The following is a 24,349-nucleotide window of genomic DNA, read 5'->3' as shown; positions in this document are numbered from 1 at the left end:
GCACTTTCACATGTCAATTTTTACAAGCAATACAAAACCAAAATTTACAAAAAACAATTACAAATATGGATTAAAAACTGTAATAGATGTCATATATTAAAGAAAAAGTGACGAAGCCCTCCAGTGGTGAAGGCCGGATTGACTAGTTGAGTACGTACAGTCGCCATCAGATATATCGGAGCGGCCAAGGTGCTCACAAATATCTGAACACGCCTCTATTGTCAAGGCGTTAAGTGCGTGTCCAGATATTTTTGAGCACCTCGGCCGCTCCGATATATTTGATGGCGACTGTACTACGTGAGTAGTGTGACTACTTAAAAAAAAAAACAACAACAAATCAAAAATATTTAATAAAATAATTTGATTTGTTCCCAAACTTGTTTACAAATATGGAATCAATAAAATATTAGATACATTGTCAGAGATGTATCCAGTCTAAATGTCGAATTACACAAAAAAAAACTAATAAAAAATATACAAACAACAGGCAAATACTAAAATTGTTTAGAGATGTAAAAGTCTCTAGGTGTCAGAGATAAAATATGTATAATAAATTTAAAAAAAAACGATCATCAAATTATCCTTAGAGGTGTAAAGGGTCTCCATCTCCAATGACTTCGTATGTCCGGATGTTCTCCTCTACAGGTCTCTATTCTCAGCGGATTCTTGTAAAATTTTGTGTAGCTATACATAGATATAATTTTTCGTTCGTTTCGTGTTTTGGAATGTTAATTTTTTTTTTGTTTTTTGTGGCACGGGCAGAAGCTAATAGAGTCGGAACTAGCTAACTCGGCATTTTTAAATGTTAATTTCTATGAAAATATCACGTTTTTAAATAATACTTCCACACTTTGTTCTGTCAAAAACGGTGCAAAGTTTAGAGGGATTCTATCCGTGATTCTATCCATACTAATATTATAAATGCGAGTCTGTCTGTCTGTCTGTCTGTCTGTGTGTTACCTCTTCACGCTTAAACCGCTAAACCGATTTAGTTGAAATTTAGTATACAGATAGTTTGAGTCCCGGGGAAGGACATAGGATACTTTTTATCCCAGAACTCATCCCTCAAGGGGGTCAAAAGGGGGGTGGAAATTTGTATGGGGAATCAATAACCGCTGAACCGATTCAGATGAAACTTGGTATGGGGATAGTTTGAGCTGTGGGAAAGAATATAGAATAACTTTTATCCCCGAAATCATCCCTTGAGGGTGTAAAAAATGGTGTGAAAATGTATAGTGTGGACCAATTTGGGGGTGAAAAGAGGATGGATTGAAAAGCAGATTTGTTTAAGAATTAAGGTACCTACCCAAATTACTAATTCCACGCAGACGAAGTCGCGGGCAAAAGCTAGTTTTATATAGTTTCATTGTAAGGGAAAGCCAGTGGTCGTGCGAAGCCAATCGCATTCTGTACCGACATTTAAAAAAATGAGGTCATGTTTCATTTTCGTTTGCTCAGTAACTATTCAAATACGTAACTGTTATAACTATTGTAAGTTGTCCATTAACTTTATGTGAAAAGTTACATCACTAAACCTTTGTTATTACAAATTGATATTATTTCGTGTATCGTAACGTACATTTAATAGCAAAAAAACTTCTCATTTTGTATGAAATTCCAATAAATGAATGTTTATGAGCAAAGCAATGTATAAAGATGTTGAATGTATTTCCTTTTTGATTACGTACAATTTTTCATATCCTTTGTACGAGAGTAACGTAATGGAAAGTAAAATGATGTATAGACATTTTAGTACACACTATTCCTTTTCTGAGAAAAAATAAAACAAATCACAAAGAAGAACAATGAATTGGAAATAATATACGCAATAGACAAATGTAATTTTATTAGAAATGCTTGTATTGCTTTTTAACTTTGTAAATATAATAAAATAAAGTAAAAATTATTTATTAACCAAGGAGAATTGTAAATGCAGTATGCAGATTATCGACGACTTCCACACTAGGCTATGCCTGTATCGTAAAAGTCAGCTACATGCGTAAAAAAAAACTACATAAACTTAAGTTATTAGCACTGATTTAAACTTTCACGAATTTTACTCATTATTCACAACTAGCCTGTCTTCTCCGAGACCAAGGGGACAACGCCGTCCTCGAAACGTCGGAGGTAAATTTAAAACTTATTTTACGCGATTAAGTCCCGTCGTTGTGAATAATAATTAAGTTATTAGCGTCCATATGAAACGTTGTCCTCTTATATTAAAGGAGCCGTATGCTTGTTTGCCACTGACGTGTTATTAAAACGCACTTTAGTTGCATCACTCAACCCTTTTAGGTTACTGCAAGTTCGTGATTCAGTTGAAGATGCATATCAAAGTGTGACGAGTTGCATAATAGACTTTTGAATATGCTCCTGATGTGCAATAGCTAGTTATTTGTGTGATGAGCACAGATATTTGTTCCTCTTGGGTGTTTTCTATGTATTTATGTATTTGTATATCATATATATCGTTGTCTGAGTACCCGCAACACAAGCCTTCTTGAGCTTACTAAGAAAAAAAAGGAAAAAAAAAGATCATTTGTAATCGGACAATAAATACTTTTAATTTAATTTAATTAAAAAAAAAACTGTCATAAATTGTCTACTTATTGCCGTGGGAAAACAGATAGCAATGCAAAATAATAACTGCACATGTGAAGGCTGCTAAACTAAATACAATTTGTAGATGTATGTGAAAATATGAGCAAGGCCGTCCAATTTATCACATGAAATGCAAAATTAACAAAACTTTTGCGTCAATGGCAAAGTGTATAAAACCTCCAAATCATTTTGTGTTACAAAACACGTAATAGAATAACAAAAGCAATTTTGCATTTTGAAATTGTTACATTCATTATTATGTTATGCAGGGGCGTAGCTAGAGGATAGGCGCCCGGGCAGTCACCAAATTTGCGCCCCCTGACGACTGACTAAAGTTTCCCTGCTGCTGCCTTTTGCCCATTTTGGCGCCCCCTCTTGGATGGCGTACGGGGCCCTTTCCCCCCCTCCCCCCAGCCCCACCCTAGCTACGCCACTGATGTTTTGCAAAATTTTGCGGAGCTAAGGTAGCTTCTATGCCACTAGATTTACTTATTTTTAAAAGCTTACCACAGCTTTAATTCACAACTTTTAAATTTTAATTTTTTTTTGAAATGCCCATAACACTTGCCTTTCCACTGAGGCGAAGATGTGAGGAGACGTGCAGAAATCAACCAATGGCATTGGTTGTAATCAAAGATAGATATAACTCCGTAATAGATGGATACAGTCTAAGGAAAAAACGTGCCTCGAAAATCACGAAAATTTGATTCTCGATCAGATAGCGTCACAACCTTTGCCCTACTCTCGTATATAGGGTGTAGACGGTTTCGTTTGTTATTTAACCATTTTAACGCATATCAGTGAAAGAACATGGGTCAAAATCATATAAAAATAATTAATGCAAATAAAAAATCATCTATCCATATTTAAATACATTTTATTGTATTTTTATAAATCTTCATTTTTAGTTTTAAAGTGAGGCGATAGATGGCAGTGAATTTACTGTGGTTACAAATTTTACTATGACAGTACCGCTCTATCTTATTATATCCTCTTTGCTATTTCGAATAGTTTATTCAGTAGTAACATGTGTACTAATGTACCGCTATGCGCACGCGCACAAACAATGGCGGTCGACGACCCACTTCCACGCATGGCGACGTCTGCGCCGACACAATCAAGTGACCATAGGACCTTATGTGTTAGTAATAAGGTTTAGGATTGTTAAAAGTTAACGCCTTTGTGGTACTCGGCCATATTTAAATGCTGGGTTGACCAATTTTATTCTGCTGTTTTCGAGCATAATGATGTTCTTCTATAACGATTCAAGCAAACCTCATGAAGAGTGCAGCAGCACTGGAGGCTTTGGTCGCTTTTTATTTCGTATATGACATCTGGTTTAAGTTTATAATTCGGATATCTTTAAAAGCTTCCTAAAATCAGTCTAAGGTTCTATCCCCCAAACTTTAAATGCACTTTTCGTCGGGTAGTCACACAAATCTCTGTTTTGACATTGCGCTGGGACGTCAGAGCCGCGACCACGACCAGTGAAACCTGTATCGAAACGTCGGTAAATAAAGGTAACAAAATAAATTCGCGATAGACCCGATTGTAAATGTGATTTAAAGTGAGCCAGTATCATAAACGTCATATTTTCATAGAAATTTGATTTCCACACTCATTGCAAATGCCATACAGTTATCTTGACCTGACTTTATACTTCAGTAAAATCTCTCTTCAAAGTACGAATCAAACCCAATTTTATATCCAATTTTGTGTAAGCATCTACCCAATTGGAAGCAAATACCTCAGCTGTACTGAAGAGTCTAATGGCAGAAATCTCCGGCGATCACGTATTCCGTTTTTTCAACAAATAGCCGTAATAGGAATCTGCGACAAATTTCCGATACAGTTCGGCCGCGTTTCCACTGCACTACGGGAAACATAATATATTTTTCATCGCTCCAGTTTGGAAATGCTAACAGATAGCAAGGTTGCGATTTATACATAGAATATTCAGTATTCAGAATTCAGTTCTTTATTTGCTAATAATACAGAATTACAGACAAAAGCCATGCAAATACAATAATAAAATATCACATAAATACCTAATTACACATCAGTCAAAAATAGAAACCTAAAGAACAGTAACAAAAACAAACAAAAAGAGATCTAGAAATAATACATTACCAATAATTATATAACAAATAAATTCGATTGCTTAAATTAATTTTACTTATATAGTTACCGGGTGTTTCCTGTAACAGGAGCAATAAATTAAACTGGAGGCTGTACGCCTTAAAATGACCAACATTTGTTCAGCAACTTTTTAAAATTATGAAATTTTTAGATTATACCTTTTTCATACTAATGAAAAATCAATTTATACATACAACATACATACCTAAAACCAAATATACTTCATCCTCAGTTTGAGTAAATAAAACTAACTAATTAAATATTATTTTCAATGTACGCTGCCATCTGTGTGTTTGACGTTGCTTGTCACCCTTTAAACATAACAAATTTTGCAATACACTGCGTCTTAGAATAAACTTTAAAGTGTAATAAAAATCAAAACACAAGTTATTTTTAAAAGTTGCTGAACTAATGTTGGTCAGTTTGAGGAGTACAGCCTACAGTTTACTTTATTGCTCCTGTTACAGGAAACACTCGTTATAAAGATTAATTGTTAATTACCGCTACCTAAAGGTTGTCAGGAAAAGATCGCTTTTAGCCATAAGACCGCCTGTTGTTTACCTTTATTTCAGTTGCTGTATTCATTATATTGTTTTCTGTATTGAGGTGTCCAATACAGAGTATTTGTACTTGTATTTAGTTTTTCACGCGTCTGCAATGTTTTTGCGCTTTTTGCTAGCTTTTATAAGCGGATTTATCGCTAAGAAGAGATCTTCCAGGTAACCTCAAATCAACAAATCTCGTGGATACAACAAGTCCTTCGCAGTGCGTTCAGTGAAGCTGTGGAATGAGCTGCCAGTTTCGCTCAGACAGGCGCAATCGCTTGCGTCGTTCAAGGAGAGGTTAAAGAAGCTATGGTTATCTGATTGATTAATGTGCCTATATTTGTATTGTATGTTGCTTTATATTTTTCTACTTCTTTCCAATTTTTAGTGTATTTTCCCCATTCCTTTTTGTGTAATATATTATATGTTTATCCTATTAATTTTGTATGTATTTATATCCTTTATCTTTCTGGTACCTTGTTGTACATTTTGATACATTTGTCACCCTCTTTTCACTTTCTCCTCTCATCTACTCAAAGGTTAACTGGAAGAGATCCCTCAAAGGGATAAGTTCGCCTTTGTCCATCTTATTATTTGTACCATGTAATTTTTAATGTGTATATTTGTACAATAAAGAGTTTACTACTACTACCTCCTATTTATTTATTACAAAATTTGTAAGATTAAGATAAAGAAATACAACATTTATAAAATATATTTACCGCCGTATCGTATGCGAATGGGCCGGTGCCGACACGTGGGGGCGCGCGTTCTCATTACTTGACGCGGTGCAGGTGTTTATTTAAAAAAAAAACCTTTTTTATATTATCGTAATATGTAGCCGACCGGAAACTTGTAGAAATATGGGCTTTCTCTATATCTGTTTTAAAAGGATTTACAGTTTTTCTTCGGTTTCTTTAAATTTCCAATAATAAAATTCAAAATTCTCTCATCATCTTAAGCTTGATTTACGTGATCGTAATTTCTTGATTTTAATTATTATTAAAAGTATTAAAATGCGGGATAAAATTGATTGAAATAAGATTTTAACAACTTCGAACAAATCCAAAACAAAGTTAGCTTTTTGATACTTTCAAAACCTCGTGGCAGAACACTGTAACCCACTGCTGGGCATAGGCCTCCTAGCCCAATGCGGGTTGGGGACTTCAAATACACCATTGAATTTCTTCGCAGATGTATTCAGGTTTCCTCACTATGTGCTTCATAGTAAAACATAAAATTATAAATTGCATGTCACCTGAGCCACGTCAATTATAAAAGAATTCATATTGATATATTTGTTTGTTTTTTTACAGGTAAAATACAGTTTTCTACATACTCCATATTAAGGGGCTACTTGAGGTTTTCAACGATTTTTGACAAGTTTTGAATCGTATCTCCTACTTTTGCACTACATATAGAATTATAAGGCAAGCGGCTATCGGTTCTTCAATCTTTTATCTCCATTTTTGTCTACCGGATTGTGAAAAAAATGAATACTTATTTATTTATGATTGTTTTAAACATTGTCTAAAAAAACACTTTTTTCGTATCTAGATTGCTGTGAAAGATCTTACATATACGAAATCTACATATTTGGGTTCGTCTTAGACGTCTCTAAAAATTTGTCTAAGGTTTTAATTTTAAACTAATTAACACAAAAGTTATGGTCAGAAAACCAGTTTTTTGGCCTAAGGGCCTGGCCACATGTACGCGGTGCGACGACGCCGACGCAACGCGGCGCGTTTTGCGGTGCCGCCGCCGCAACGCAGAAATCTGCGGCGCCGCTCGCCGCAACGCAAAATCTGGCGTTGCGTCGTGCGACGCCGCGCGCGGTACCGCAAAACGGTGCGCGGCGTCGCCCGCCGCAACGCAAAATTTTGCGGTGCGTCGTGCGTCGCCGCGCGCGGTGTCGCAAAGCGTTGCGCGTCGCCGCGCGCGGTGCCGCCCGCCGCAACGCAAAAATTTGGCGGTGCGACTTGCGGTGCCGCGTCCGTCGTCGCGGCACCGCATGCGGCGCCGCGCTGCATAAGTAGTAAAGAATTCGAATACCAGTGTTTGTCTGTTATTAAGAAGGCGCAGAAATAAGAAGCAATTGAAAAGAAAATTTTACATGTCTTCATGTCATGAATGATGATGGATATCATTTCAAAAGAAAATACGAGGCATTGAAGATGACTGAAAATAAATTTCATAACAATTTTCGAATGTCTGTGTCGTGTTTTGAAGAACTTTGAAGATAAAGAAGAAACACATATTTAGAAGACCCGTTGGGCCTCTGGAGATGTTGGGAATAACAATAAGGTAAGAAATCTAAGGTCTATTTTCTGTCTCTTTTAAGGCCTATATATTATATATATGTATATCGGACTCAAATTGGTCGGTCGTTTTCCTTTTCCGAGAACAAGGCTGGTACCGAGATCTGCTTGTAGTTTCATTTGTCTGGCCATCTTCGTAACTTTCTTGGTCCTCGACTATGCTCGAGTCAGTTAAATTTGCAGCATTTTTTTTAAAAACATTAGTTGCTTGTAGAAATGGTATTTTTTTACTCTCGTCACACCAGCGCCCGATTTATTTAAGCTTTCAAGCCTTTTTGAGTATCTTGTAAAATTATCTTTGCGGTTTTTCCACTTTTTTATCACCTCGTTTCCTAAAAAATAAAGTTCATTTAAAACATTTTACATTGTAAAAAAAAAAACATCTCTTATTCAGATTATTAGTGACTGTTTGCAAATTTTCGACCTTTGCATTAAATTACACATGTAGAGATAGACCAAGAAAAGTCTGCAACGATTTTGATAGCACACGCAGTGCGAGTGTTATTTTAAACGTCAAACTTCTATGAAAATATGTCGTATAAATAACACTTGCACTGCGTAGGTATGCTATCAAAATCGTTGCAGACTTTTCTTGATCTAACTCTACTTATAATATGTAATAGGAAATTTTATTAGTCTAACTGGAAATTGTTGCATACAACGTTCATTAACTTTGTTTTTGTTTCTTGAGTGACTCAAACCATCTCAACGGTATCTGTCACTCAAATGGCATTTTAATATTTACATTAATACGTGACCGCGAGATTGTCTGATAAAGTTTTATATTAATTGTCCGACTATTTGTTTCCTACTTATGTCATTTAAACTTTAATACACATTTGGGTATCTATTAAAACCAACCATATAATTAATACCAAACACAATAAAATAATATACATATATAAATTTACTGCATGGTTGTTGTCACTTTGTATGGCTGCGTAACTATTAACTTGTATATGCAATAATATGCATACATATATATGTAACCTATAATATAATAAAATATAATATAATATATAAATAAATATAAAATATAATATAATGTAAATTACGCATCCATGACAATGTATGATTAATACAAATAAAAAATATGAATATGAATATGAATATGAAATATTTATTTTCAGGTTTTTGGCGACTGGGAACACATTCAGAGATATGGAATTTACAGAATATCGTGGAAGAAGTACAATTGGAAAAATAGTTAGAGAAGTCTGTCAAGCTATATGGAAAAGCCTTCTAGGTAAAGGTATACCTAGTATAACAAAAAATCTACTAGAACAAATCGCGGACGAGTTTTTTAAAAACACTAACTTCCCCAATTGTATTGGGGCCCTGGATGGTAAACACATTCGAATTTGTAGTCCCGATCACAGTGGTTCTCTTTTTTTTTCAACTATAAAGGCTACAACTCTATAGTCTTGCTGGCGCTTGTTGATTCCAATTACAGATTTGTATATGTGGACATAGGAGCTTACGGCAAGGAATGTGATTCAACGGTTTTTCACAATACAAAACTGAATGAATTATTACAACAAGGCCAGCTTCCCGTACCAGCACCAAAGCCGTTACCTGGTTCTTAGACGTCAATTCCCCATGTATTTGTAGCAGACGAAGGCTTACCTTTAACGAATAACATAATGCGTCCATATCCAGGAAAACACTTGACTATACAACAAAGAGTTTTTAATTATCGCTTGAGTCGCGCAAGAAGATACGTTGAATGTACTTTCGGTATTTTAGCTAATAAGTGGCGCATTTTTCACCGACCATTGAATGTCCAATATAACTTTGCAACAGATATCATAAAGGCATGTGGTGTTATTCACAATTTTGTTATTAGTAGAGATGGAATTAAACCATCTGAAGAACTACTGATTCACGACGGTTTTTCAGATTTACATCATTCAACAAATTATATATCCTCGACAAACCCAGTTAACATAAGAAATGAATTCTGTAAATACTTTTCTAGTGATGTGGGAGCCCTTACTTGGCAATTAAGTAAAATATAATTTAATATTAGTACAGGTTTTATTTCCGTTCGCATGTACAAAACTATTAGCTTAGTATACTTGTATTGTATTATCCTTTTAACACATAAACATATTTGTAAGATGCATGCTACTTGACAACAACTATAGTATAAGAAATAGGTAGTAATATGTTTTAAATAATTTATTAATATTTCTTATCCGTATGCATAAATAAATGTGATGCATACAGGCAAACAATACCACGTTGCAACACTGTCAGTTTTCAAAGACTATTTCACTACCTAATAATACATATATATCTTGATGGCAGGGCTATAACCGCGAACACTCTAATAACGCCTCAATTGGAGTAAAAGAGAAAGATTCCCGAATTGTGCGAATTTCGGTGTTTGCGGTAGGCCCTCCTGCGTAGTGTCGTATTAACAACTGGCATTACTGGCAACAAGTTATTTTTCGCTTGAAAACGCACATACTTAGGTAAGTAGGTATAATATTAATTAGTAATAAACAAACTTCTCACATCTTACTCATTTTATGTATTTATAGGTTAAAACAAGACTCATCTTACCAAGATGGTTACCCAAGACCCCACTCGTCAGCATACGATTCTGGTTACCAAAGAACCCAACAAACATTTAATAATTATCCACCAACAGTCCCATCATCAGCAGGTCCTAATTATTTACAAACACCTGTCGAACCAGTGACCAACGAAAGCGACAATCAATCAAACAAGACAAATGAATCTGAATTTGACTTTTCATAATAAAAAAAGGCAGCACATATATAATACTAATAAAGTAGGTACGTAATTTGACTCAAATTTGATTTTATTAAAACTTAGTTGTTTATATAAAAATGGTGATTTTTTTGTAGTAGTAAAATAATATAATATAACCACCCCCACAACATGATTGTCATTGTCTTAGAGGCGTGTAAATTATTTTTGGATGTTGACTTGTAAAGATGTTTGTGGACTCGACTGTACCTATATGAAAACTGTAATTTTTTTCTAATATGAAAGTTGGTGAATTAGTAAGTAATTATTATAGCCATATTTATATAAACGATTGTTGATTTTTATAAGATATATACCTATATAATATTATTATTTTTCGAATGTTTACTTGTAAAAATGTTTGTGAACTAGACTGTACCTATATGAAAACATACCTCTAAGATACCTATATTAAGCCTGTATGAAAGTTGGTGATTTAGCAAGTATTCATTATAGCCATATTTATATAAGCGATAGTTGATTTATATAATATACATATATTCAAATTGTAATTACAGATTTGCAAAATTATTAAAATATACTCAAGAGCAAAGGGTTCGGCCGCTAATCCATACAAACGTACTCCCCATTTTCCTCTCTAGATATTAACATTATGGAAAATATTTTTTCATAATTTGATGTATATATATTAACCATAGGGGCATAACTATACAACAAATTGTGTCAAAATATTTTCAACAATGTTAATAACCAGAGAGGAAAATCAGGACTACACGTTTGTATGAAACGGCGATTTCACGCGGGTCCTCCACTTTCGTATTAAGTATTAAAAAAAAGAAAAAAAAAATATTTTGTAAAATGGTGGCGGTTTTAATTTTATAATTTTAGAACACTACCTGATTGTCATTATCTCTAAAGGCGTGTAAATTATTTTTGGAATGTTGACTTGTAAGTAAAGCTGTTTGTGATTGTTGTTGATTTTTTCTAAGATATATTAAGCATGTATGACAGTTGGTGAATTAGTGAGTAATCATTAGAACCTTATTTATAGATAAACGATTGTTGATTTTTAAAAATATATACCTATCTATAGTATACTATTATTTATGGAACGTTGACTTAATTGAGATTACAAATTTGTATAATTATTTAATTATACTTAAGCTTTTGTAAAATGGTGGTGGTATTATTTTTAGAATTATAAACTACATAGTTGTGATTTTCTGTACCTAACGATTACAGTTATAATTATATAGTTGAACCTCGATAGCACGAATCTCATGGGAAATGCCAAAAAATACGTGCTAACGAAGAGGATTCCTCTTGTAGAGGACACCGACTTAGAGAGGTTCTTGTGGGTTTTTGTTCGTTTTAAAGAGGTTTCGAGTTACAGAGGTAAAACGCACGAAAAATTATTAGTGTTAAAGAGGCGTAATTGTAGAAACGGAGAAAGTACAATCTTTATATCTTTTTCGAGTTATAGTCGTGAAGGGAATAGTTGGTTACTTTCGTCTTGTGAGGTTAAATATTTCGAGTTATGGAGGTTTTGGACTATGAAGGAAAGGGAATCGCATTAGCATTTTATTTCGCGTTAACGAGGAATTCGCCTTATCGAGGTTCCACTGTAATTTCATGGAAGTTTTTGATTTTCGTAAAACAATTATACAAAAAAATGTATTAAAAAAAAGTTAATTATAGTCATGTTAGCAGGTATATAAAAAATGATGATTTAAAAATAAAAGTTGTCGATTTAGTTAGCCACAAGTATAAACATATTTTATATACCTAACAAAGGCAATCTTATATCATGTTGATTTTGCAAAAAGACATATACCTACATGTTTTTTTTATATTTACCTATTTATAATTACCTAATAATTATGGTCTAAAGAATAAAAATAATTTACATACAAAATGAGTTATGATTTCTTACCTTATTGTTATTCCCAACATCTCCAGAGGCCCAACGGGTCTTCTAAATATGTGTTTCTTCTTTATTAGAGGCGATATTTTGCTTAAAAGTTCTTCAAAACACGACACATACATTCGAAAATTGTTATGAAATTTATTTTCAGTCATCTTCAATGCCTCGTATTTTCTTTTGAAATGATATCCATCATCATTCATGACATGAAGACATGGGTTTACCCAAAATTTTCTTTTCAATTGCTTCTTATTTCCGCGCCTTCTTAATAACAGCCAAACACTTGTAGTCGAATTCTTTACTACTTATGACGACGGACGCGGCACCGCAAGTCGCCCCGTCTAATTTTTGCGTTGCGGCGGGCGGCACCGCGCGCGGCGACGCGCAACGCTTTGCGACACCGCGCGCGGCGACGCACGACGCACCGCAAGATTTTGCGTTGCGGCGGGCGGCGCCGCGCACCGTTTTGCGGTACCGCGCGCGGCGTCGCACGACGCAACGCCAGATTTTGCGTTGCGGCGAGCGGCGCCGCAGATTTCTGCGTTGCGGCGGCGTCACCGCAAAACGCGCCGCGTTGCGTCGGCGACGTCGCACCGCGTACATGTGGCCAGGCCCTAAAATTGTTCAACTTTGATGCCAAATATTTCGAAAACAATGAACTTTGAAGTAAATATGGAATACTATATTGCTAAAATCCGTTGCTGTTAATATGATAAGCTACAAAAACATTAGAAAACTAAGGGATTCAAATCGAAGGTCATTGGGGCATGGGATCCCCTTAAGAAGATTTCAAAGCTTTTATATGTCGGTAAATATGAACAGTTGTAACCGGATATATAATACATGTGTATTAACATAACTAACTTAGCAGTTTCACTCACGTATTTTTAGTCACTCGCGCGACATGTTTCGGAGAGCCCAGGTCTCCATTTTCAAGCACTAACAGTAAATTCGATTATACATGTGTATATGCAAAAAGGCTAACTCTATTTTATATATGATTAAGAAAGCTTTCCGTTATATGGATAAGAATATTTTCATTAAACTCTTTAAACATATGTAAGACATATTGGAATATGCCTTCCAAATTTGGAATCCATATTTCCGAAAGGACATCAACCTTATTGAAAGAGTCCAAAGAAGAGCAACAAAATTGGTGCCATCTCTTCGCAACCGATCTTACGAAGATAGGTTAAAGGAATTGGGCCTGACAACCTTGGAGCAGAGAAGGCAACGTGGTGACTTAATAGAAACATACAAAATACTCACAGGACACTAACGTACCCGGGTTGAGTGACATTTTCACTCGGAATATGAATGAGAGACTGAGAGGACATTCTCTGAAGCTGGCACGGACGCAGAGTAGTAGCAACCCAAGACGACACTTCCTGTCTAACCGTGTAGTGAAAGTGTGGAACAGTTTGCCCGAATCCGTAAGTGCGCCTTCAGTGAACTCCTTTAAAAACAGACTCGACAAACATTTTACGAATGGACAGAACACAAGTGCAGGACATTGATATGCACGTATCAGCTATTTTAAGCTTTTTTTTTTTTTTTTTTTTTTTTTTTATTTTTTTTTTTTATTTTTTTTTTTTTTTTTATTAACGTTGGGGAAATGCGTTTACGCTGCCTGTGCATTCGTATATAATAATATATTAATTTTGGCCTGAAACATATTATACATTTTTGAAACTTTTTCGTTTCACCGCCGTACATTAGTATATAAAGAAATAGTAACATAATAGGAAAATAAACAACATTTTTGTGCCCTACTTAATTTTAAAAATAACAAACATAAAATTCACATAAAATAAACAAATAAAAAAGTAGCTTTTATAAATGACCTCGTGTATTTTAAATTTGTTTACCTATACCTCTTATTGTAAACGCCGTGTTTTCAATGTTACACGCATTTTTAGGGTTCCGTACCCAAAGGGTAAAAACGCGGGACCCTATTACTAAGACTTCGCTGTCTGTCTGTCTGTCCGTCTGTCACCAGGCTGTATCTCATGAACCGTGATAGCTACACAGTTGCAATTTTCACAGATGATGTATTTCTGTTGCTGCTATAACAACAAATACTAAAAACAGAATAAAACAAATATTTAAGGGGGGCTCCCATGCAACAAACGTGATTTTTTTGCCATTTTTTGCGTAATGGTACGGAACTCTTCGTGCGCGAGTCCGACTCGCACTTGGCCGTTTTTTTTTTCACCACGAGTAAACTTGAAACGAATGTTACCGACTGAAAATGAATTGAATTCATTCCCTCGTTCATTTGTTCATTCGTTCGCGGGTTTGACAAACGCGCTCGCTGCGTTACAATCAGCGATTGTTTGGATATTGATTCAAATACGATTGTACAGTTCAGTAAAATATCGATACGGATACAGACCCAAAAATATCTATTTTACTAATTTACTGGTTTACAGGGATTGTGTAGTAAATTGGTAAATTGAACAGTCAATTTATTTACAACTTTTTGTCAACGTATTGTTTAGCATTTTATTATATAATAAAAAGTAACGGACTCGCCCACCGAGGGTTCTGTACTTTTTTGGTATTTGTTGTTATAGCGGCAACAGAAATACATCTGTGAAAATTTCAACTGTCTAGCTATCACGGTTGATGAGATACATCCTGGTGACAGACGGACAGACAGACACACAGCGGAGTCTTAGTAATAGGGTCCTGTTTTTAACCTTTGGGTACGGAGCCCTAAAAATGAACTGTCATCGGGATCATCATCATCATCACATTATTCGACACCATTAAGTAACTTATACTAGAGCGGTACTGTCATAGTAAATTTTGTAACCCCAGTAAATTCACTGCCATCTGTCGACACACTTTAAAACTAAAAATGAAGATTTATAAAAATACGATAGAATGTATTTAAATATAGATAAATGATTGTTTTTATTTGCATTAATTATTTTTATGATTTTGACCCATGTTCTTTCACTGATATGCGTTAAAATTGTTAAATAACAAACGAAACCGTCAACGCCATCTATACGACTGTAGGCCAAAACTAGTAGCGCCCTCTGAACGAGAATAAAATTTTCTTGATTTTCGAGGCACGTTTTTTCCTTAGACTGTATCTATCTATTACGGAGTTATATCTATCTTTGTTCGACACGATAGGTAGGTACCTATAAGTTTAACCTAAGTATTCACCACTCAGAGTATTATGTAGTGACACATAAGCATAACGAAATCAACCTGTGGTCATAAATAAGGTATTCCTCGATAAAATAGAACATTCCGTCTGAATTATATATTCAATCCACGTGCCTCAGACAAATTGTACCCAATTACCATCACTGAGTATTGTTCGGTTATAGATAGAGTCGCAATCTCGTCAACTTGATAGCGTAGGTTGGGGAGTGAATAGGCACCCTAATTTAAATGGGGCATTTTCTATGAAAAGGGACCTTTGTTGTCGATGGCGCTTACGCCGCACAGCGTCGCGCGGCATTGTATTTATATCGGAGCATCGTTAATAATGGCGTAAGCGCCATCGACAATAAGGTCCCTTTTTATAGAAAATGCCCCAAATAAGAATAATTATAAAATCGTGGGTATGTATAAGTATGTCTTAGAATGAATATAAATCGTAATTATTTGAGTTTGGGTAAAATATACGTACAAAAGAAATATAAATCTTATTAATACATTTATAAGATTTATGTTTCGTTTGTATATTTATAAATACAATATATTTGTATTTATAAATATACAAACGTATATTATTAACATATGTATGTTATTTATAATGATAGGAGAAAGGCGAAGCTTATTAAATACCATAAGGAATAGGAGAGGCAAGATGTTAGGACACGACAACTTTTTCCTTAACATTCTGGAAGACAACATTGAAAAGACGAGAGGCAGTGGAAAGCCTAGAATCACGTATCTGAGGCAAGTGAAAGAGAAAATGCATCGTATGTACGAGCAATAAACTGGCTCAGGAAAGAAAGGATTGGCAATTACTCCACCGACAAGAGCAAAGCTCTTAAGTTATGATGATAAAAAAAAACACTAAACCGACAAACGGCACTCCGGCATCGCTTCATGGTAGGAATTCCAAAAATACGCACGAAGCGTTTTGCTTCCACATTTCTTGTGCGAACTGCCAAGGAGTGGAACGCCCTGCCCGAGTCTGTGTTTCCGCATGAGTACAATTTGGAGCTCTTCAAGGCAAGAGTTAATAGGTATCTCATAGGTAAGCGTGCTCCACCGTAGACCACATCATCACTTACCATCAGGTGGGATCGTGGTCAAACGCCTGCCTATTCATCATAAAAAAAAAAATGATGATGATTTATTACTTATAACTTCATAGTATAAAAAAAATCGCTTCCTGCTGTCTGGATGGATGTCTGTCGATATGTATGCTTAGATCTTTAAAACTACGCAACTGATTTTGATGCGGTTTTTTTAATTAGAGTGATTCAAGAGGAAGGTTTATATGTATAAATTGTAAAGGTTTTGTGTAAATTTGTTGAACTAACCGTGCGAAGCCGGGGCGGGTCGCTACGTCGGTAACAAGTTTAAAAAGCTCACGCACTTAAAATTGTTCAAATCACATTTCATTAAAGGAACTTAACTAACACTTACAATTTGAATATAATGCAAATGCACAAAACTGCAGGTGCAGACGAAGTAATAGAATTAAATGGTAATAAGCGAAGTTAGGACAAGTTAGTGCTTAAACTGGAGCACTAACTTCAGCTGTTAACTTGGAAGTAACATTTCGGAGTCTGACATAGATTTATCTAGTCGATGGAGCATATGAGACTCGCGGTCAATTTCTAAACTATATTAGACTTGTGGGTCTGTGAGCTGAGATCTCGCGATAGAATTCATAAAAAAAATACCGGCCAAGTGCGAGTTGGACTCGCGCACGAAGGGTTCCGTACCATTACGCAAAGAACGGCATAAAAAATCACGTTTGGTGTATGGGAGCCCCACTTAAATATTTATTTTATTCTGTTTTTAGTATTTTTTTTTTAAGTAAGTAAGTAATCATTTATTGTCAGATTGTGCATGTCAGTATACAGATGTTACAATAGTATCTTATAATAGTAAGTGTCACAATCAACCGGTTTAGGGTATACAATAGACTTATTCCTAAAATACAATAGTAATATATATATATAATAGCTAGATAAATTACATTCCAAAGACAGAGTCAATTCAATATTAGTATAGTTTACATTACAATTCAAGTCAATATACATTATAATTTACATGTCAAGCGATCGATTTTGTTCTGTTCTGAGAAGAAAATCATCGAGATTGTAAAAACATTCAGTTAATAGAAAGGTTTTTAACTTAGAGAAAAATTTGTTGCTTGGTAACTCTGTCCATGACATAGGAAGTGCATTGTAAATGCGGACAGCCATGTGGTAGCAATTTTTCTTATACACTTCTAATCTACTTTTTGGGACAATCAAAGCTTTATGTGTGACTGTGCGCTTTCCAATGTTACATTTCTGATCAAATAATTCCAAATTGCATTTAACGAATTTACACATTTCTAAGATGTATAAGCTCGGAACTGTCAAGATTCCATACTTTTTAAACAACGGCCTGCATGACTCTGACCACCTGACTCCCGCTATAGCCCTCACGCATTTTTTTTGTGCTATGAAAGCTTGTTTTACATTTGTGCCATTTCCCCATAATACTATTCCATAGCGCAGTGCAGAAGCAACATAGCTATGATAAACAAGTAGCGCGGTTTTGTCAGAAGTGATACGCTTCAGTTTTTTTATGGCATAAATAAATTTATTGATTTTAGTGGAAACTACGTCTATTTGTTGTTTCCAATTTAAATATTCGTCTATATCAATGCCTAGGAACTTTGTATGTGATACTTCTTCAATTTGCTCATTATCAATTTTTATAGTTAATGGTATTATTTTACTATTCCTTGTAGCAAATCGAACTAATTTAGTTTTTGAAGCATTCATGCAGAGACCATTCCGATGCAGCCAATGCCCTACATCAGTCAAAGTAGCATTTATGCTCTCTTTTAGCTCTTTGTCGTTTTTACCTCTAATAATTATCGTTGTATCATCTGCAAACAAAAGGCAGCGATGTTTAATACAAGTAGGAAGATCATTTATATAGAGCAAGAATAGGAGTGGCCCTAATATGCTGCCCTGCGGTACTCCACTGTGATTTATACGTGAAACAGAGTCGACATTTAGCTTAGAATTATCGGTCAAAGATGTATATTGAATCCTAGTTATTTGGTGACGATCTGATAAATAGCTATGCAGCCATTTGAATGCGGGCCCCCTTATGCCATATTTTTCAATTTTTTTAAGTAGAATTGAATGATCTACGAAATCGAAAGCTTTACTTAAATCTAGGAATAAGCCTATAACTATGTCGTTTGCATCTAGTGCATCCAGTACAGTGCAAACTAAATTAAATGCAGCATGTATAGTTGATTTCCCTTTACGGAATCCACTTTGTTCTGAGCAGAGGATGCGATTTTTATTTAAGAATTTAAAAATCCTCGCGTACATGACCTTCTCAAAGACTTTCGATATAACTGGCAAAAGCGCCACAGGCCTATAGTTGCTTTTATCTGTCATGATCCCTTTCTTGAATAAAGGCTTTATAATTGCAAACTTGAGCTTGTTGGGAAAATGCCCTTGTTCCAATGACAGATTTACAACATGAGCTAACGGCACCGCTATGTCATTGGCTATAGCTTTAAGAGCCTTAACATTAATGTTGTCGATTCCGACGGATCTCGTATTCTTCAGGGCCTTTATTAATTTGACTATCTCATGAGGGTCCGTAGGCTCAATAAAAATTGTTTTTTCGACCCTATCCAAAGAACAAAAATATTGTTTATTTGCAATACTATTTTGGGTTATATCTATGAAGAAATTATTGAAAACATCAGCAATTTTTTGAGGATCGGTCAATAAGTTATTGTTATGTTCTATCGCCTTAATCTCTGTTGAATTTGTAGAACGGCCTGTGTAAGTATTAATTATATCCCATGTAGCTTTACCTTTGTTCTCCGCATTATTCAATATGTTATTGAAATGATTCCTTTTCGCGGTATCAAAACAATTTTTCAGGTGTTTAGAGTATTTTCTAAATAGTAACTTGTATTGGTCGGATACACATTTATTTTTATTCTTGTAAAAGAGAAATCTCAACTTACTCTTAGTTTTGCAGCTTTTCCGCAACCCTTTAGTAATCCATGGCAGCTGTTTATTCTTTGCTATGCGTATTTTTATGACCGGGAAACATAGGTTGAAGTATAGTGAAATGGTTTCGTGTAATAACCCAAATGATTCTTCCACATTTTCGGACGTCAATACGTCGTTAAAAGTTAAGCTACTTATACATTGTTGGAATTTTTGCATGTTATGGTCACTGAAATCATACTTATATATAAATTCGAATTGGTTTTCTTTACATGACTTTATAGCAAATTCAATAGTTTGTGCTGTATCGTGGTCAGACAAACCAAAACTGTGTGTTTTCCCTATAACGGTGTCAATATTGCTCACAATATTATCAATACATGTTTTTTGACGTGTGGGTTGCGTAATATGGATATTAAAGTTATAATTTGAAAATATGTCTGCTATTTGTGTCCTATACTTGCTCCTGCTCAAAAAATCAATATTAAAATCCCCAGCTAATATAATTTTGCTATTGTAACGACTCAGGATCGTAAAAAGTTGTTCAAGCTGTATAAAAAAGGAATCCATACTTGAGTCTGGAGTACGATATAAACATACTACAATAATATTTAACTTTTTTATTTTTATAGCACAGACTTCAAAAACTTTTTCTTTTGTAAGGTGTTTTATTGAAACTAATTCGTCAAAATCAAAGCCTTCTTTAAGTAATATGCACGTGCCTCCTCTTTTTTTTCCCTCGAGTAAGAGGATGCCAGTTTAAAGTTTTGTAGGTTGAGGAAAGTTTCATCTCCTTTTTTAATAAAAGTCTATTTGTTGTTATAGCGGCAGCAGTATTTCTGTTCATCATCTGTAAAAATTTGAACTGTCTAGCTATCACGGTTCATGAAATAGCAGCCTGATGACAGACAGACGGACAGACAGATGGACAGACAGACGGACAGACAGACGGTCAGATGGACAGAGATGTAGAAGAAAACTTTCGGACATACGAAAGCAGTTTATTGCCCGAATCAAAACGGAAACGTTCGCTAACGCTTCGGTCAATTAGGGTTTCGTTAAGAGTCACCCGAAACTAGCCGCCATACAAATGAAATTAGTTACGTCACAAACTAGTACCAGACAGATATATGTTAAGTACTATAATAATACGATATATATATATAATTTAATCATTCAGTTAAAATATAATACAAATGCATATATTATACATTTTCACCTCTAAATAAAATAACCAACTTATAAAACTTAAAAACTAAAACTAAAATAAAACTAATCTTAAAATAAATAACTAAAAACTATTCCCCTGTGGCATGGTGCCGTAGATTCTGGCAGCATTTCCTTGCTGTATCGCAAACTCTTTGTGCGAGGAAGCTGCCAGCTCTACGATCACCGGTGACGTCTATTATTATTTTAGCCAATTCCTTAAATATTTGTAATTTATCATTATGAAAGAAATAAACTAAACTAAACTAAACTAATGTTAAGTACTTGAATGTTCATGTCGAATTTCATGTTATTTCAATCATCATCTTCTTCCTCGCGTTATCCCGGCATTTTGCCACGGCTCATGGGAGCCTCGGGTCCGCTTGACAACTAATGCCGCTTCATGTTATTTCAATATGTCGTTTTAAAATTAGAGCGTAACCGCGGCTTGTGGCGGTTAGGTACGTGACTAGCTTTGTAGACGTTTATGTTTTCATACGCGGAATCTATTGGGAGGTAATCTGTAGCTTGGTGAAGACAAGTAACTAAGTAACATGTGTATGAAGTTGTTCCACACATGGAATTTGTAATGGCTAGGTTAGTTAGTTGGAAGTTCGGGGTTCAAGTTCTTGCTTTGAACTCGTAAAAAGAACTAGAAGATCGACATTTTACAAAAACGGGACCCTTTTACTAAGACTCGGCTGTCTGTTTGTCTGTCTGTCTTTCCGTCTGTCTGTGTATTTCTGTTGTTGCCGCTATAACAACAAATACTACAAACAGAATAAAATGAATATTTAAGTGGAGCTCCGATACAACAAACGTGATTTTTTTGCTGTTTTTTCCGTAATGGTACGGAACTCTTCGTGCGCGAGTCCGACTCCCACTTGGCCGATTTTTAATTAATTTAAGTTTGTGTTAATTGTACCTATATTTACATTTTGTTCATTTAACTATATATGATATTTACATAGGAAAAAAAAACGTAAATGGTTTAATTGTGGTAGGTATTTTCTATAAAAAGGGACCTTATTGTCGATGGCGCTTACGCCATTATTAACGATGCTCCGATATAAATACAATGCCGCGCGGCGCTGTGCGGCGTAAGCGCCATCGACAATAAGGTCCCTTTTCATAGAAAATGCCTCAATTTAATGCAGGTATTTATAAGAGACCTATAGGTAAATAATTCAAAGACCGTATTTTGTGCCATAAAGTTTAAACTGCATAAGTACTGAGCTATTATTTGTCTTCCATTCACGTTGTATGTAAATAACCTGGCGTGGGCGAGCGTGGGAGGACCATCACACGGGTATTGCTCCTTGATTCAAGGATTATTATAAAAACACTCTCTTTAAGAGGAAAGGGGACGAACGCTTCTACATACAAACGTAGTCCCCATTTTCCTCTCTGGATATTGACATTATCGTAAATATGTTTGTAAACATATTTCCTCGCTGTATCGCAATGCTGATACGTTGTGCGAGGAAGCCGCCAGCTCTTCGGTCACAATGGTAAATATTTGCCATTTTCAATCAAAAGGGTACTTATTGTCGCTTGTCAGTGAGGCGCTATTTCCATATAGCTTCAATTAGAAATCAACCTTATCAACAAGCGACAATGTGGTACCTTTTGGTTGAAAACGTCACACATTTTTACATAATTTGATGTAGATATTTTAACCATAGCTATGCCCCTTCCTTTATTTTTTTATAGCTTTTTATTTACATACAAGATATATACAGTGGTAGGTACTACGTAAGCGAAATTAATAACTGGCTTAAATCTAACATAGGCCCTTGAGGCATTGTACCAAGGATGCTGGCGGTATTTCCTCGCTGTATCGCAATGCTGATACGTTGTGCGAGGAAGCCGCCAGCTCTTCGGTCACAATGGTAAATATTTTTACATAATTTGATGTAGATATATTAACGATAGCTATGCCCTTTCCTATGATTTTTCTAGATTTTTTGATTATTATAAGAATTAGGAGCGACAAACAAATTCCATACTTTTTTTAAATGCTTCTAATTCTTATAATAATTAAAAACTGGAAAAAAATCAAACGAAGGGGCATAGTTGATATACATCAAATTGTGTCAATAATGTCAATGTCAGTATCCAGAGAGGAAAATGAGGACTACGTTTGTATGTAAGGGCGATTTCGCGCAGTCGTCCCCTTTCGTCTTAACCCTTTCAACGCCGCCTATCGTGCGCGCTTTGATATTGGGCTGAAGCCGCGCGCGCGCGCGCCACTTGACGTCTTTAGCGCCTTTGGCGGTCATTTCGCGCGTCGATTTTTTCTGCTCCAAACAGATTACAGCAGCTTATACAGCAGATTTTTATCCACCACACACACAATTTTATCATTAAATACCGTAAAATGGGGTGAGTAGGGTTCGCGGGGAGAGTTGGGTTATGAATGGGGAGAGAAGGGATGAGATGGGATTTTAAGGCTACTGCTACAAAAATAATGTATTCCAATTTAAAATGGAGCTATAGTATATGGAGCATATTAAAAAAAACGATCCAACAATCTTCCAAAATCACCTTTGTATGAAATCCCATCTCACCCCAATTACGAGACCCTATGGGGTGAGGTGGAATTTCCTGTTTATCGTCAAAGTTATGAAATGGAACTACCCAAGATAAAATAAAAACTAAAATACAAACGTCCGGAACACTTATTATATACACCATTCAGTTTGCATATGTAAAAATAAAATGTTATCGAGGTTTGAATGTCAGTTTTGCGCCTACTCACCCCATTTTACGGTACTTAAGTTTCCTTAAAATCAGCTAGCGATTTTTTTGTTACATTATATGACTATAGAGGTATCTTTATCTGAAGTTCTTCTTCAGAAAAAGCTTTGGTTTTAATAAAAATAAATCGTCACAGGATCGTCTGTACGTCCTTCCGTCCGTTGACCGACGTTCAACGTACTCTAGATGAAAAGCTTGCGAGGAAAAAAATAAGTATTGGAAAACATTCTTATACTTAGCGAAAAACTTTTAGATAAGTTGTTAAGGGTGCCGGCGTGTAATATTATTTTTGATCGATGAGACACAATGTTGGAGTGACCCTTTTTTGTCTTTTTTGACGGAGTGGGAATGCACTTACCCACGGTGTGTGCACTCCTTTTCCCTCTCTTGGCGAAAAGGGGGGGGGGGGGGGGGGATTGGCCCTACCCACTAAACCCACTCCGGCGTTTCACCCTCTTTGCCGTTCGTGAGGGCGCACTGGGATCGATGACATTCCACCACAGCGCCCTCCGGAGTTGGAGTGAGTGCCTACGATTGAGTAGTTGACGAATCTTTCCTAGGGGGTAACTGCACAAAAGGTCCCTATGGGTCGAAGTGTATCCGCAAGGGCTCCCGAAAACCATAAGAGAAAAGATAAGATAACGGCAAAAAAATCACGTTTTTTGTATAGGTGCCCCCTTAAATATTTATTTTATTCTGTTTTTTTAGTATTTGTTGTTATAGCCGCAATAGAAATACATCATCTGTGAAAATTGGGGTGGGGTATGTTCGCTAAAAAGAGCTTAGTCGGGTTAAAGTTCTTTAAACGTTTTGTTTTGGTTTCCGTCTTATTTGTAACAAAAACAAACCAAAATTTCTCTTTCGAACAATAGAAGTTGACTTAGAACTTGACCTAGTATGACCTCACGTAAAGGCTGAACCGAAACTGATGGG

At 35.5% G+C, this 24,349-nt stretch overlaps 2 protein-coding genes across 2 annotated transcripts in view; both read left to right on the top strand.

Annotated features, from left to right (window-relative positions):
- LOC134753666 (fasciclin-3) overlaps positions 1 to 24,349 on the top strand; it is a 294,636-nt gene that overhangs the window by 96,610 nt on the left and 173,677 nt on the right. The window lies entirely within an intron of this gene.
- On the top strand, positions 7,570 to 9,754 carry LOC134753444 (uncharacterized). Its single transcript, XM_063689319.1, has 3 exons — positions 7,570 to 7,589; positions 8,734 to 8,948; positions 9,215 to 9,754. Exons 1-3 carry the CDS (start codon positions 7,570 to 7,572, stop codon positions 9,619 to 9,621), a joined length of 642 nt encoding a protein of 213 aa, XP_063545389.1. The 3' UTR covers positions 9,622 to 9,754.

This window comes from Cydia strobilella, chromosome 27, assembly GCF_947568885.1.
Source record: "Cydia strobilella chromosome 27, ilCydStro3.1, whole genome shotgun sequence".
Taxonomy (NCBI): Eukaryota; Metazoa; Arthropoda; class Insecta; order Lepidoptera; family Tortricidae; genus Cydia; species Cydia strobilella.
This window is presented reverse-complemented; position numbering and strand designations above follow the sequence as displayed.